Source organism: Cryptotermes secundus, unplaced genomic scaffold (genome assembly GCF_002891405.2).
Source record: "Cryptotermes secundus unplaced genomic scaffold, Csec_1.0 scaffold2482, whole genome shotgun sequence".
Lineage (NCBI taxonomy): Eukaryota > Metazoa > Arthropoda > Insecta > Blattodea > Kalotermitidae > Cryptotermes > Cryptotermes secundus.
In genome coordinates, this window is record NW_019729249.1 from 268,794 (window position 1) to 284,235 (window position 15,442).

General features: G+C 46.5%; 1 protein-coding gene across 1 annotated transcript in view; it reads left to right on the forward strand.

Moving 5' to 3' along the window:
- LOC111865629 (protein TMEPAI) overlaps nt 1-15,442 on the forward strand; it is a 121,678-nt gene that overhangs the window by 31,061 nt on the left and 75,175 nt on the right. Inside the window, exon 3 of the mRNA XM_023853806.2 lies at nt 1,888-2,052. Within this exon, the coding sequence (XP_023709574.1) occupies nt 1,888-2,052 (165 nt within the window). The remainder of the gene's footprint in view (nt 1-1,887; nt 2,053-15,442) is intronic.

The following is a 15,442-nucleotide window of genomic DNA, read 5'->3' on the forward strand; positions in this document are numbered from 1 at the left end:
TTCTGTTCCCGTCGAGGTCATTAAATTTTTCAATTGACCTAATCCTTCCAGCCGCACTGTGGCCCAGGTGTCGACTCAGCCTGGAACAGAAATGAGTACCAGGAATCTTCCTGGGGGATAAACGGCGGCCTGCCGATGTGTAAGGCCGACAACCTCACCACCATCTGTGAGCCGATTGTCCAGAAAATGTGTGTCTCGACATGTCTCTACCCTATGGCCCTCACTGCCTGTTACAGGATAGCTTTGTCTTTTACCTTACCTTACTGTTGATGCTTTTACGAAACTTTGCCTCTTACACAAAGAGAAAAATGTGAGTTCAAGTTGAAACCAAAGTTGGAAACACACCGAACACGTTCGTGTTGTTGTAATGCTCTTGACTCTTGTTTGGGAGGTGATTGGTTCGAATCTTTGTCGGGGCAGCAACTATTCTGATTGATACTTTTCATGGTTTTGCTCGCCCCCTCCAGGCAAATGTCGGGGTAGTAACTGCATTAAGCCACAACCGTTTCCTTTCAAATCCTTTCCATGTCGTCATTCCTCAGTCAACAGAGCCGTACCACAGCTCAAGCGGATAGACGCCGGCCAACCACCACGACGGCTCTAGTCCGAACCCAGCATAAGTGCTATGGGATTTTTGGTGGATAAAGTGGCACTGGTGTAGGATCTCTCCGAGTTCTGAGGTTTCGTATGGCAGTCGTCGTTTCAAAAACTTTTCCACATCGATTAATCATCCAGTCATGCGACATGTGTAGTGTCGGTACGTCAGTGTCGTTACATAACCAATAGGAAAAGGTTGCACAGAAGGGATGAGTAGCAGAGTACGTATAGTTGCTAAATAAATAAGGCAGTGCTGGGCTAGACACCTAGAACCATTGGAAAACTCATGTTGCGTGCCCAAAACCTTTCAGAACTCGAGTTCAGAACAAATATGTTACCCCTTTCGTAATTAAGCACCACCCCAAGAAGACGTATAGGGAATCGGAGATATGGCTCCACGCATACTTACCGTTACAGTTGATCGAGTGGAGTAGTCAGTCTCTCTCTCTTTCTGTCAGCCTGAACGTCGTGGAGAGAACCTCCAATACATATGAGAACTTGTCTTCACGTTGCAAGGTTAAAGGTAAAGTTGTCTGTGTGCTTAATCAATTAAGCACCACGCCTTGAAGACGTATTGAGGAGTGGTGGTATAGCTCCACCATTCCTGACCTAGATGAAGGTGAGTTGTCAGCTTCACGCCTCTGCCGCTTTAACTTCCGGGAAAGAGCCCCTGGTACCCATTGGTTAGAGGGCTGGGTAGGTCCCAGAGCCGGTCTGAACGTTGTGGAGTAGAGAAAAATCTCTTGCCCCTCCCGGGAATCGAATCCCGGCCGAACAGCCCGTAACCTTTCGTGGCAAGAAAAAGAATCTTGCCCCTCCCTGGAATGTGACCCACAGTCAGACGCTCTGCTGTTGTGATATATCACGGCTTCGCGATTTCGGAAAAATGCACTAACCCGGAGTCACGTAACTTTGGCATGTCCAGTAGTAGTAGTCGCCCTGTACCGTGGAACTTCATAATGTTACGGCTCTGCAACCGGGATAGCGACGGGACGGCCCGGGTTCGATTCCCATCATGCAAGATTGTTTCTATTCTCCCAGTCTCCTATGCATTGGGTACTGAGGGCTCATTCCCCGGGGGTACAGTGGCCAGGGCTTGAAGCTGACTACTCTTATCCATCTAGTGCCGAGGTCAAGAATGGTGGAGCTACACCTGCACTCCCCCATGTGATAAATTTACCCTTTTTAAGGCTCCTGTGTGTTATTTTTCTTCCGTGGGTTCCAAACGCATATGTGTAACACGGACCATGTGTACGTTGCTCACACGTTCCTATGTCTACCTCATTTCAGAGCAGTTGTGGGGCAAATAAGACAACAGCAGCACAAAACAACGCGGACCGTTGTTGGACCAAGCAGAGGCGTGCCGAGGTTAGCGGAGAAAGACGACACCAATTGTGGAAGAGAAAAGCTAGAAATGGATGTTGTCAGAATTCGACCCTTAATGAAGATACTAAGGCAAGTGTCTGCACACTGTCTCTGTTCCTACACCTACAGTAATCAGCTAATATATGAAGTAGTTTGCTCAAGGTCGTGTGTGTTTCTTTCTGGAGTTTAATCGGCCTAGAAAGTGGATCGAAACCTCGATATAACAGTTGCATTTAATATGGAGCGTTTCACATAATACAGGCATTCCTTGGTTCGGTTCCAGATCACCGCAGTGAAGCGAGTCACACGAATTTGCTGGTTTCCCAGTGCATATAAAAGTTATGTTCACACTTTACTGCAGTCCATTAAGCGTGCAAGAGCATTATTTATTGAAACAATGTGCATGCTTTAATTAAAAATACTTTATTTCTAAAAGAATGCTAACCATCATCTGAGCTTTCAGCGAGTCAAAAACGTTTTGCTGATGGAAGGTCTTGCCTCGATGTTGAACGCTGCTGACTGATCAGGGCGGTGGTTGCTGAAGGTCCGGGTGGTTGTGGCAGTTTCTTAAAGTAAGACGACAATGAGGTTTGCCCAGTCGATTGACTCTCCCCTTCACGAAAGATTTCTCTGTAGCATTAATGCTGTTTGACGGCATTTTACCCATGATAGAACTTCTTTCAGAATTGGAGTCAGTCCTCTCGAACCCAGCTGCTGCCTTATCAACTAAGCTGACAATATTCTAACTCCTTTGTTGTCATTTCAACCATGTTCTTGCCATTATTCTGCAACTCCCAGTTCCGAAGACTCGACTCAGTTCAATTCCTCTGCTCCCAAACTCATATCCCGGCAGACTGGCATCTCGAAACTCGGGTCTTCACTGAACGGCCTCAACTGAACTCTTCTTTATAACCACTTTGCACGGACCACGCAGAAAGCAGCCTCTATTATTGGGAAGGCGTGCTTACAGCACAGCCAAGTTACTCGATTGTTGCTTGTTTATTCGTTGCCGGCCGAATGTGTTTACCGAGTCGTTGCCCAACAATGAACTATTCCGGTGTTCAGACGTCATGTCACAGCATCCTAAGAGGCGTTTCAAAACACCGTCACTGCAAATATGGACACCAGTAACGCAACATCAGAAGTTAACGGGCCTCAGTTTGCTAACTTCGAATCTTGAAGTTGCTGCCGGGAAAATCTGCAAATGTCCCATGGTCTGATGACTGAGGTTCGCACGTTGTAAACATTCCTCAGATTATGATCGAGACGGTGGATGGATGGTGAGAGGCTTGGGCTATCAGAACTGGCGAAAATGGCGATTTTGCTAGAGGACAGATGATTGGCTTACCACTGACAGCAGACTCTAAATAACGCTTTCGCTTTTGTAAAGCCCACCGAACAAATTGTGCATAACTGTAACGCTCTGGTTGTATTCGAGAGGTTCTCGCTTCGAATCTCGGACCGGACTCCGGCTAGGGTTTTTCGTGGGTTTCCTCAGCCCGTCCAGTCAAATTTCTGCATTGTATCCAGATTAGTCAGTTCAGTATTCATTCATCCTGCCATTTGACACGGGGACGCGCGGTTGAGGCACTATGCTACAAGCCGGCAGGTCGCGGGTTTCATTCCCGATGAGGTCACTGCATTTGTCAACTAACCTAACCCTTCCAGCCGCAGTATGGCCCTAGGGTAGACTCAGCCTGTAACAGAAATGAGTACCAGGGATTGTCCTGACGATAAAGGGCGGGCGGCTGGCTCGTAAGGCTGACAACCTCGCCACCAAATATGAGCCAATTGTCTAGAGAAACTGTGGGAACCTCGACGTCTCACAACCCTGTGGGCCCCTGCGGCCTGTTACAGCGTTTTACCATTTGACACTCTGTAGTCTGCGATGCCAGTAAAAGCAGAAATTGACCCTGTGCTTAACTAATTAGGCACTACGTCATGGAGACGTGTGGGGGAGTGGATGTATAGACCCACGTTTTCTTGACCTCGGCACTAGCTGGAGGTGAGTGGTAATGTCGTTAAAATGTACGACACACAGAAAAATTCTAAACCCTGTTGACATTTCAAGGACAAGCCGCTAAGCTTAACATATATTAAGAAATCAATTAGTGTGTATGTGCAGATTGCTTTGACCGTAAAGAAAGTTTCTTGAAAAATACTTAACGTTATTGAACGAGAACGTAATTCATTTCAGTACCAAATGTGCAGATATTCTGATCTGCTAATTTGTAATCCTACAGACGCATTTAAACATATTCCAGTTGCTGTTTAATGCTGACATCATCTGCTCTATTTGTAACGGCTGTCACGTCTGCCAACTTCTGTAACAGCTTTATACCTGACAGAACAGCAAAGGTTTTCTGTCGTCTTATGGTCCTATTCGTAACTACAAGTAACCCAGCTACGCTCTGCTACGCACTCATAACTAACTTCATAGGCCGCGCCATAGCTCAAGCGGTTAGTCGCTGGCTTCCCGATCTCGGGTCTGGTCAAGTGGGATTTGTAGTGGACAAAGTGGCGCTGGGGCAGGTTTTCTCCGAGTACTTCGGTTTCCCCTGCCAATCTTCATTCCACCAACTGCTCCACAATCACCCTCACCTATCATCTGGGGCTGGTACAATAGGCCAGAAGTGGCCACAGTACAAGGGACTTAGTCCCACCCCACTAGCATGCCATGAAGACGTACGGGGGAGTGGAGGTATAACTCCACCATTCTCCACCTCGGTACTAGACGGATGTGAATGGTCAGCTTCGCTCCCTGAGGATGGAGCCTACTGAGCCCATTGGATAGTGGGTTCTAGAGCCGGCCTGGACGCTTTGGATAAGAGAAAAATCTTTCACCTGTTCGAGAATCTAACCCCGGCTCCCCAGCCTGTATCCAGTTCCTATACCGACTGAGCTAACATATCATTCGGAGAAAGTTTGAATATTTGAGGACGATAGTAATTCATCAGGCTAGAGTTAAAATCTGTTGAATTTTCCCCCGAAGCCGTCACTATATTGGTCGAAACATTCTCGATGTTTTGTAGAAGCCGAAGGTTCATTATCGTGTTCACAAGAGCGTTCCATTGAAGCCTACTCGAAGTCAGTTCAGTGCAGTCCATGCACTCACTTTCAGTTCCTGTACTCTCCGTTTCAGTAATATCCTCCCCTGTACACCAGAGTAGCAGGTTTCGGGTTTTCTCGAGTTGTTAAATCATGTCTTAAACATCTTTGAGGTTGTCACCATCAGACAATGACGTAAATCATTACGTCATCATTATGCTTGCAAGATGGATGGCACCACAGTATTCATTCGGCAGATCCCTTCTGTAAGCTTGTCTACTCAAGGTGTGACGTATTGTCAGAAGTGTTTTAGACGAGGTTTCTTAGCACTATGCCACAAGCCGGAAGGTCGCGGGTTCGATTCCTCGATGAGGTAATTGGATTTTTCAATTGACCTAATTCTTCCAGCATCACTATGGCCATGGGGGCCACTCAGCCTCTAACAGAAAAGAGTACCAGAAATCTTCCTGGGGGTAGAGCGCGGCCAGGAGGCGTGTAAGGCTGACAACCTCACCGCCATCTGTGAGCCCATAGTCTAAAAAACGTGAAGAGTCTCGACGTCTCAAGGCCCTATGGGCTTCCACGCCCTGTTACAGTGATAGCTTGGCGCGCAATCCTGACACCCTCACCGCCATCTTTGGGTGGATTGTCTAGAAAACGTGAGAGCCTCGGCGTCTCACAACCCTAGGGGCTTCCACGGCCAGGGAGGACCGGGTTTTCTGTGAGATATTTCGAAATCGGTGGGATCATGTGTAACTAGGGCCGTGTGATGTGAACAGAACGTGGTGGCAGGGCAGGCAGGGACTGAAAGAAAGAGTCGAGCTGGTGGTAAGCAGACCTGCAATGCGTGAGAATACGCGATCGCTTCATTATTGATCTCTGTCTCTCTCTCCTCGGTCCGGGAGCGTCCGACTTGTGTCGCTTGCTGGTACAGCAGCAACGCAACGGAGTGGCTGGCGCGGCCCCATCTGTTAGGCTTCAGTGGTTAGGGCAGAAAGAGGTAAAGTTGTCCCTATGCGTGACTAACTAAGCAGTAAAGCACTACACCATAAAGGCGTACGCGGGAGTGGATGTATAGATCCTCATTTCCTTGACCTCGACACTAGCTGGAGGTGAGTGGTCAGCTTTACCCCGCAGAAAGAGCCCCGGTACCTATTGGATAGGAGGCTGGGTGGGCCCCAGGTTCTATCTGGAAGAGGTGGAAGAGAGAAAATTCTTGACCCTATCGGGACTCTTAACTCCTACCCCTAGGTCCTCCACCCACTAGCCAGTCGCCGACTACGGCATGTGTTCTGAAATGATCATACAAGAGTGATAAAAGATTTCTTGAAGTTATCCAGAAAGTAAAGAAAAGTGTGAAGACCAGGATTGAGATGGTTGGAAGATGTAGAGAATGAGTTACGAGAGCTTAAAGGGAAGAGGTGGAGACAAGAGACTAAATAATAAAGAGAAATGGACATATGTCATAGCGGAGGCTTAGGTTTTTAGAGATCTTTAGAGGGGAAACAGTGGGAATGTTGAAAGTTTTCAGTTGCCCAGATAGGAAAATTATAAATAAAGTTATCGAAAAGTTGCAGGCAGATCTGAACGTCCCCAACAATTCTTCGTTGCTGCAGGAATGTCTTTACCGAGCCACTGCCTAGCGACGATACGTATGGGTGTACATAGTTCCACGGACTCTGCTTTGATACGACACGGAGCGTATAGAAAACGACTCCTTCGACAATTCTTCTGTTGTTGCTTGTATTTATTGCCGCGGGAACGTGTCTACCGATAGCAACTATAGGGGGATACACGTGCGGACACAGACTGATGGGAGTGATGTATGAAGTGCGCCATTGAGATGGGCTCAGGTGCCATACATACAGAGTCTCAGAAAAACTGGTTCAGGCGTTTGTAAGTTAATAGGGGAATACAGAGGCAGCCTACTTTCTTTTTTCAAAATAATGAATGTAGGCTAATAATAGGACAGTTAGTGAAAAATAAATTGGGAAAGATTGTGGAGGGAGGCGGTCGTGGCTTGAATTAAGGTACTATCCTGGATAATACCTCCAGGGATCGAGGAAAACCACGAGAAACCTCAATAACCGGAATTCCTGGCCGAGATTTGAACACGAGGCCTTCCGAATATGAAGCATTAGTACTAACCACTCAGCGGCGACGTTCAATAATTTCTGTGGCGTCGTTGTAAAAGGAACACACTACTGTGGAAACGCGTCATTGTGAGTTAGGGATGTCATCACCGGAAATTTACTGGATTCTTACAAATCATAAAACAGTTCGTCCAGTGTGACTGTTGAAGCTTTTACTGCTTCACTTCTTAGCACCCTAACATGTTTCGGTCCTCACAGACCGTCATTGGAGTGACCATCACGGAAAACACTGTCTCTATTGTTGCTGACGTCACTACTGACGCAGAAGTGTGTTTACGGAGCCGTTGCTTAGAAACGGATTGCCTAACCCTGTTGTTCCACCGCTGCTAGGCGCGGACGACAGAAAACACAACCTCATCTACTGTTGCTGAACCGTGTTTACAAAGCTGTTTCCTGGGAACGCGTTTATCAAATTTGTTAGGGCGAGGGCACAGCAAGGAAACTGGCAACGGCAACGCAACCGCAATTTCCGAGAACTGTTATCAGCCTGAGTTGAACACGTGTTAGAGAATGGAGCAGCGCTCCTCCTTTCAGTACCACGTGTTGCCATTAACTTAAAGTTTAAAATATGCAGAGAGAGAGAGAGAGAGAGATCATTGCGGGGAACATTAAGATAGCCGTCTGGGCTGTGACATGTACATAAGTACCAACGTTTCGGAGTAACATGCCTCCTCCTCCTTCACTGTGGACAGTGGAGACTGCAGGTTCCTCCGAAACCGTCACCCTACAAGACTGCACAGCGTCACGTTGACATTCTTAGTGAGGGTGTTTCAGAACAAGCTCCCGAGGAGAACATTCGAGTGTAATGGCAAAGATGTAACAGAATTGCGAAAGTTACATAATACGGAACTTTGTAGCTTGTATCAGTGACTATAGACGGGGTTTGGATTGGTGAATAGATTTATTGACAACCCACAGGTCGTAACAACAACTAATTATGACACTATTGCTGATCTCCACGCTACAAATCACTCAACATTAAGTCTTCTAAGTCATTTTCCACTAGTCATTACTTGGTAACAGCTCTCCGCAGTGCTTTCCCTAGACGTTTCCTGGTAACGAATCTAAGCGATGGAGATTTTCAGCTTCCGCTGTCCGCTGGTTAACACTCCACAGCGGGACACTCAACTCAGCTGAACTTTACTCGAAGTCTTCTTGTCACCGTCTGACTTTCTTGTTATTTCCTGCAGCTGCCAGTTCCGAAGACTCGACTGTACTCGACTACTGTTCTATGCTCCCACAGCTGCCAGCTTCGGAATTCGACTCTCTTATAACCACTTTGCATGGATCCAAAGGAAAACAGCCTGTATTGTTGAAAAAGTCTGTTTGCCGCGTCGTTGCCTAGAAGTAGGTGTCCTATTGTTCCGCGCGTTTGCTTCTTCGGGAATGTGTTTAGCGACCCCTTGCCTAGCAATGGGCATGGCGCGGACCACATAGAACACCCTTATTGCAATACTTTTCTATTGTTGCATGCGCATATTTTTGGGCGTTGCCTAGAAATGGGCGTCTACATGCCTCAATGTGAACATGGCAGCACGTATGCTGTGTCCAGTACTGCCCTCCAGTTTGCTTGTATGCTGTACATGTCAGTCATTCCAGACGTTTTTAAAAATGAATCTAGACTCTCGACAGATTCAAATTCACCGTTCCTAACATTACTAATCGTCTCCATAGCAACGCAGCAGTAGGAAATCAGATTAAAGAAGCAGGCCCCCCCAACCACAAGGCTGAGGCAGCGATGCGCGACAGGACGTCTATATGCGGTGTAGTAGGAGACTGTGCCTCAGTGTGTACTGTCACGTACACGGGGTTTCGATTGGTACTTGCAGTTATTGAACTCTTGTAACTACAAGGAATTAGAACATTAGTGCTGATCTGCACACCTAACAAATCACTATAGCAGACGCTGTCTGTGTCGTATTCTTCCGCTCTTGTACTTGAGTCGTTGCCTGCTGCCTACTAGCTCACAACTAACTCATAACGGTGACCCACTAAGTTACGTCGACGGCTCGGCAAGGACCGCAGAGAAAACACCGCTCCCAACAGTTCTTTTCTTGTCGCGGTTCGTTCCCTAGTGATGTCTATTTATCGAGCCGCTCCCAACCAACGGGCAGTGTTTGAGTAGTCATGTCACAGTAGGTTATCTGAGTCTGTGTGTGTTATCTTGTGACGCTGTTGTAGTTTTAACGTATATGACAGGCAGTAAAGCTTTGTCCAGTGTTCTAAGTAGCTGTCCAGAGCCCTCTGGTTTTAGGGGCCACCACCGCACGAGTGTTGGTACTGCCTGCTTAAACATCCCCACATTATTTACAGAGATGTCAAGAGTGGGGGACTGTGTAGTGTGTCATACTAAGTTTCCGATACTTAACGCCAGATGTCACAAACATGCAGACGGCCTACTAGTTCCGCTTTGTGGTCTTAGATAACTGGAACAGGGCTTACAGTCAGAATGCATAAAATATTCAGTGATGTTTAAAAAAAATAATTTTAAACCATTAACATTTGTGGAGTAGGGCCTATGTTTTTGAACCTTTTCGTATCCTCTTCACTTTTTTTTTTTTAAATATTGTGACATGACACCCGAAAGCCGGAATGTCGAAGTCAGAATAGACGTTATTTGCTAGGCAGCGACTTTATAAATACATTCCCGCGGCAACGAATACGCGTACAACAATCGAATAACTTCCGTTGCCATGCAGCGGCACTATAAACACGCCTTCCTAACCATAGAGAGTCTGTGTTTTCTGCGTGGTCCGTGCAAAGTGGTTGTAGAGAAGAGCTCAGTTGAGAGGTCGTAGTCGAGTCGAGTTTCGAGACGCCACCCTGCCAGAATATGAACTTGAGAGCAGAGGAATTGAATTGAGTCGAGTCTTCGGAATTAGCAGTTGCAGCATAATGGAAAGAAAGGAATTCGGCTGTGAGAAGAAGACATCCTGTGTGCTCTGAAGTGGCATTGAGACTGTTATTAATCCGTTGCCAGGATACGACTAGTGAAGGCCGAGAACCCTAGTGTGTGTGTAAAAGTGAACTGTAAAGTTCGGAAATCAGTAATAGCGCTGTAGTTGCCTATAGTCCCGAGTTGTGTGTATAATGTGAAAATAATTGCAATCGTCCAATCCAAACCCCTTCTATAAGTCACGCACATACCCCCCCCCCGTACACGTGGCAATATAAATATATTTTGCATTGGCATTAAATTGTAAGGTTCTTAAAAATGAAAGTGGTACGGGTGGGAGAACAAGACCGTGCTTTTCTCAGGGACCTGCTTTGCCTTAAAGCGGTCCTGGCACATGACAACCGTTCGAAACTTAAGGAAAGAGCTGTAACTTAATATAGGATGCGTCAATGAATCGGGCGATTTGGCAGCGGTGCTTTTTCCTGGATTGCTTGGAGTGGGGAGGATGCTAATACTGCCACCCAGCAGCCTACTTCAAAGCTTTTAGTTGCAATGGAGACGTGGGCTGGAGCACAACGTGCTTTTGCTGTGAAAACACTTCACAAAAACGGTGACAGTTTCATGATCGCTCAGCGTGAATTTCAAAGAGAGTTTGCAATCGTGCTGTTCCATCTGCCCATGCTATCAAGACGTGGGTTCAAAACTTTGAGGCTACTGGTTCTACACTAAAGAAGAAACTCGGTAGCGTAAAACAGCACGTACACCCGAGAATGTAGCGGCAGTGAGAGAAGCCATTGAACGAAATTTACGCCGGTCTGCGCGTCGCCACCCTGCAACACTCGGGCTGTCCGAAGCCAGCGTTCGGCGGATTTTGCACAAAGATCTTCACTTCTACCCCTATAAAATTCAAATCACTCATGCACTACACAAACACGACTATGAAAACAGAGTCGATTTCTGCCAGACTTCTTTGCAATTAATTAATCAATACCAAGATGTCATTAACAGCTTACTGATGAGCAATGAGAGCTCACTTCCGTTTGTCGGGGCTTGTTAACAAAGAAGATTTCCGCTGTTGGTCAGCCACAGACCCCAAAGAAATTAATGAGAGACCATTTCACAGTTTCAGAGTCACAGTATGGTGCGCGGTATCTTCGTTTGGAATTACTGGCCCGTACTTCTTTGAAGATGGGTGGGAAAGGGCTGTAAGAGTAAAAACCCACTGACGCGACTAGTCGCGAGCGGCTAGCCGCTCTTTGTCGCGCGCGTCCGTTAGTTGTACATATTAGGCGTGCGACAGCTTTGCCGCCTGTGTGCCGCGTTCCAAAACTTAACCGCGCGCGGCCTGTCGCGTCAGTGGGTTTTCAGCCTAAGTGTGACTGGACCACGTTACGTTCACATGTTGGAGAGCTTCTTAGCTCCTGCACTTGCTCGTCTTCCAGTCGAGGAAGAAACGTTTTTTTCCAGCAAGTTAATTGAGAAAACCCAAATGCTTTTATGTTTTAATATTGTTAAAACTAAAACGCTTTGAAGTAGGCTGCTGGGTGGCAGTAGTAGCACCCTCCCCACTCCAACCGATCCAGGGAAAAGCACCGCTGCCAAATCGCCCAATTCATTGACACACCTTATACATTGTTTTAATTCACGGAGAAAATAAGGGACGATTGAGGAAGGGAAGAAACGAAATGGATGACAATATGAAAGAAGTGTTTCCCTGTTGAATTTCAGCTGTCTTTTCTACTAGTCTGACATATCCTTCTGCTCCCACTTCGGAGCACAGGGCTAATTTCTCAGTCTCATGATCATTTTACAGACGGCAGGACTCCTTGGACGGGGGATCAGCTCGTCGCAAGGTCTCTACATGAACACAGGACAACACAGACACAAAAAAACTCACACACACCCACTCACCCACCCAAAACATCCATACCCTGAGTGGGATTCGACCCCACGATCCCAGATTCCGAGCGAGCGAAGACAGTAGATGCCTTAGACCGCTCAGCTACCGTGACCGGCACAGATTCTTAGTTAAACTTTCGTCACAACTGCAGTGTATGTGGCAGACTGATCGTGCGTGGGTGATAATCGCAGGTTGTGTAGCCCAAAGTTTCATTGCCATGTTCACAAAAGCCCGCCACCGCATTTCGTGTTATAGAAAGTGTAAAAGCAAAAATATTTGAAACCTGAGATAAAGAAGTTTCATAACGAAAGTTCGAAGTGAACCTGTTCTGGTGTAACGTAAAGTAGAAACATTCAAGTGACGTAAAGAGCGACGTCAGCGTCATTATATGAGTCTTGTGAATAAAACACACAGTTCAGGGATTTAGGCACTTGTTATTGTCTGTTTTCTTTAAATTGCTTTCGAATTCTCTCTCAGACATGGAGCCACATGCTTTAAGAGGAACATGACCGGGAGATAACCAATAGTATTGGAACTAAATAGGTAGTTTCCTTCTGTGCCACTTATTCCTACTGCTGCTATGTGAGATTACTGCGCATGCGCTGCTTTCACATAGTTCTAATTCTGCTGGCAGGTAAAAAGATAAATCTATTCCCCTAACAGGCCGTGGAGGGCTATAGGGTTGTGAGGCGTCGAGGCTCCCACATTTTCTAAACAATAGGCTGACAGATGGCGGTGAGGTCACCCTTACGCGCCGGGCGGCCTCCCATTACCCCCATAAAGATTGCTGGTACTCATTTCTGTTAGAGGCTGAGTCAACCCCAGGGCCATAGTGCTGCTGGAAGGATTAGGTAAATTTAAAAATCCAGTGATCTCATCGGGACTCGACCTGCAACCTTCCGGCTTGTAGCACGCTGCCGCGTGCCCCCCCCCCTCCGCTAACCTGACAGGTGCCAGTAATATTAACGAAACGGGTTCGTTCGTTGGAAATTTAATTGAGGTCCGTACGTAAACGAACCATAATGGGGTGGCATGAATAAACGAGTTGCTGGCGGAGCTAATAACATGCACTTCTGTGTTGCATGGATTCCGGTCAGAAACTGTTTTTCCTTTGCTGTAAGCAGCCAAGTGTCGGGTCAGGCCTGAAGCCGCCCAGAGTGATCATCTGCTGCCTCAGAGGGCGGTGATGGATGATACTGAAGCCATGGTGGAATGATGATTAGCAGGGGAAAACCGAAGAAAGTCGGTAAGGTTGTCACCACAAATCTTAGGCGAAATCACCCGGGATCGAACCTGAGAAACCAACGCGTGACGGGCCCAGTTGCGTCATGACCTACTTTCGGCCGCACCATTCTTACGTAATATTTATATAATAGGATCGAACCGAGAGAAGTTTATTGTTGTTTGCAAATGTAAATATACAGGGTATCACCGGTAGAGAGGGAGGTCACAGTATCGGACGCGCCATAGCTCAAGCGGTTAGTCGCTGGCTTCCCACCGCGGCGGCCCGGGTTCGATCCCGTGTCTGGTCAAGTGGGATTTGTGGTGGACAAAGTGGCGCAGGGGCAGGTTTTCTCCGAGTACTTCGGTTTCCCCTGCCAATCTTCATTCCACCAATTGCTCCACAATCACCCACACCTAGCATCTGGGGCTGGTACAACAGGCCAGAAGTGGGCGCAGTACAAGGGACTTAGTCCCACCCCACTAGCAATAAAAAAATCGGACATTCTAAGGAAAAATTGTATATGTACGCGTGTCCTATTCCGAACTGTTTCCGAGATAGACGAGCAACACGCCATGTCCTCACACGAGCTGTAAAGTGCGTTGGTGTGGACGGTGGAATTCTCGAAAATGTGTTACACTAGGTAAACTGTACCAACTGTGTTACTTGAACAATAAATGCCGGTAGTAGAAAATCTCTTTCTTATCGACAATTTTGGAACTGTACAGTGAAATAGCTCTGTCGCGGAAACCGTTCGGAATAGGGCACATGTACATATACACTTTCTTGCTTAGAATTGCCGATACAGTGACCTCCCAGAATACTGACCTTTATTTCTGGGACACTCTGCATACAAATTAATCTATTCTAAACGTTTTCTCAAGCATCTCTGTCTGGATACGTCATTCCTTAACTAGCCAACCTTACGGAAGAAAAGTCCCTGTTCATTCAGCCAGGTATCCAATATGGCGACCTTGTTTTACGTCGTATGTTTAAAATAGAATCCAGTAACTTTATAACGATGACGTACCAATCCACAACAATATCTGATGATGATGATGCAACCTTAAAGATGTTTTAGACATACAACATCAGTCGACCTACCGGCCATTTTGTTAGAACCCGCACACACTGTTTTATATATAGTCGCATATGAAGCATCTATACCTTATACCTAGGGGCACGTAGTAGCGTAGTTGGTTGAGGCACTGTGCTACAAGCCGGAAGGTCGCGGGTTCGAATCCCGATGAATTTATTGGATTTTTTTAAATTACTTAATCCTTCCAGCCACACTATGGCCCTGGGGTTGACTCAGCCTCTAACAGAAATGAATACCAGGAATCTTCGTGGGGGTGAAGGCTGAAAACCTCACCGCTATCTGTGAGCCGATTGTCTGGAAAATGTTGGGAGCCTCGATATCTCACAACCTAATGAGCCTTCACGGCCTGTTACAAGGATAAGTTGACCTTTTCTTTTTTACCTTCATATCTTATACCTTAAGAATTTATGTTTTAATTTCAAGTCCTTATTTCTATTTCTGATATACTGCAAAGGTTTGCGACGGTAAGATGGAAAGCCTTAAATTAGCAATTTCGATTTCTTAAATAATTTCTTGGGGTTAGATGAGGCCGAGTCCACTTGGTCCTCGGCCAGTAATTGGCCTATTGTACCAGCCCTGAATGATGGATGAGTATATAGCGTTTGGCGGAATGAGAATTAGCAGGGGAAATTGAAGTACTCCGTGGAAACTTTCCCCATTGCCACTTTTCCCACCAATGTCTGTGTTACTATAGCAACGAATTGATGAGCGTTAACACATTCCATGAATGCAAGTTCTGTAGTAGGTCACGAAAGAAGGAACAGTCTTCTGTTTCAGTGTATTGTGTCTATTATGTGAGTATTGACAGTATTTTAATGTGGGTTTTGTGTAATATAGTTAGTTAGTTATTGGAGAGGGTGGGTTTCCCCATGCACTTAGACCTATATTAGTCCATTGTGCTTCCCTCTATGATTTCTACCAGTCTCTATATCCTACCGGTACTGGTGCTTACCATCAGTCCCGCCCAGCCAGCGAGACCGGCTCTACTAGCTGAGAGGTATCTATAATGCTTCCCCCATCTACCAGAGGTATTAGTGACTGCTGTTGGGCGGGAAACGTCCGTAATTTGGCTCAGTGACCACCTTTTGAGGTGTAATGTAGTTAGTATTAAACGTAAAATATGACTCAGTTTATGAAGATCTGGAAGGTTCCTTTCCCTTCC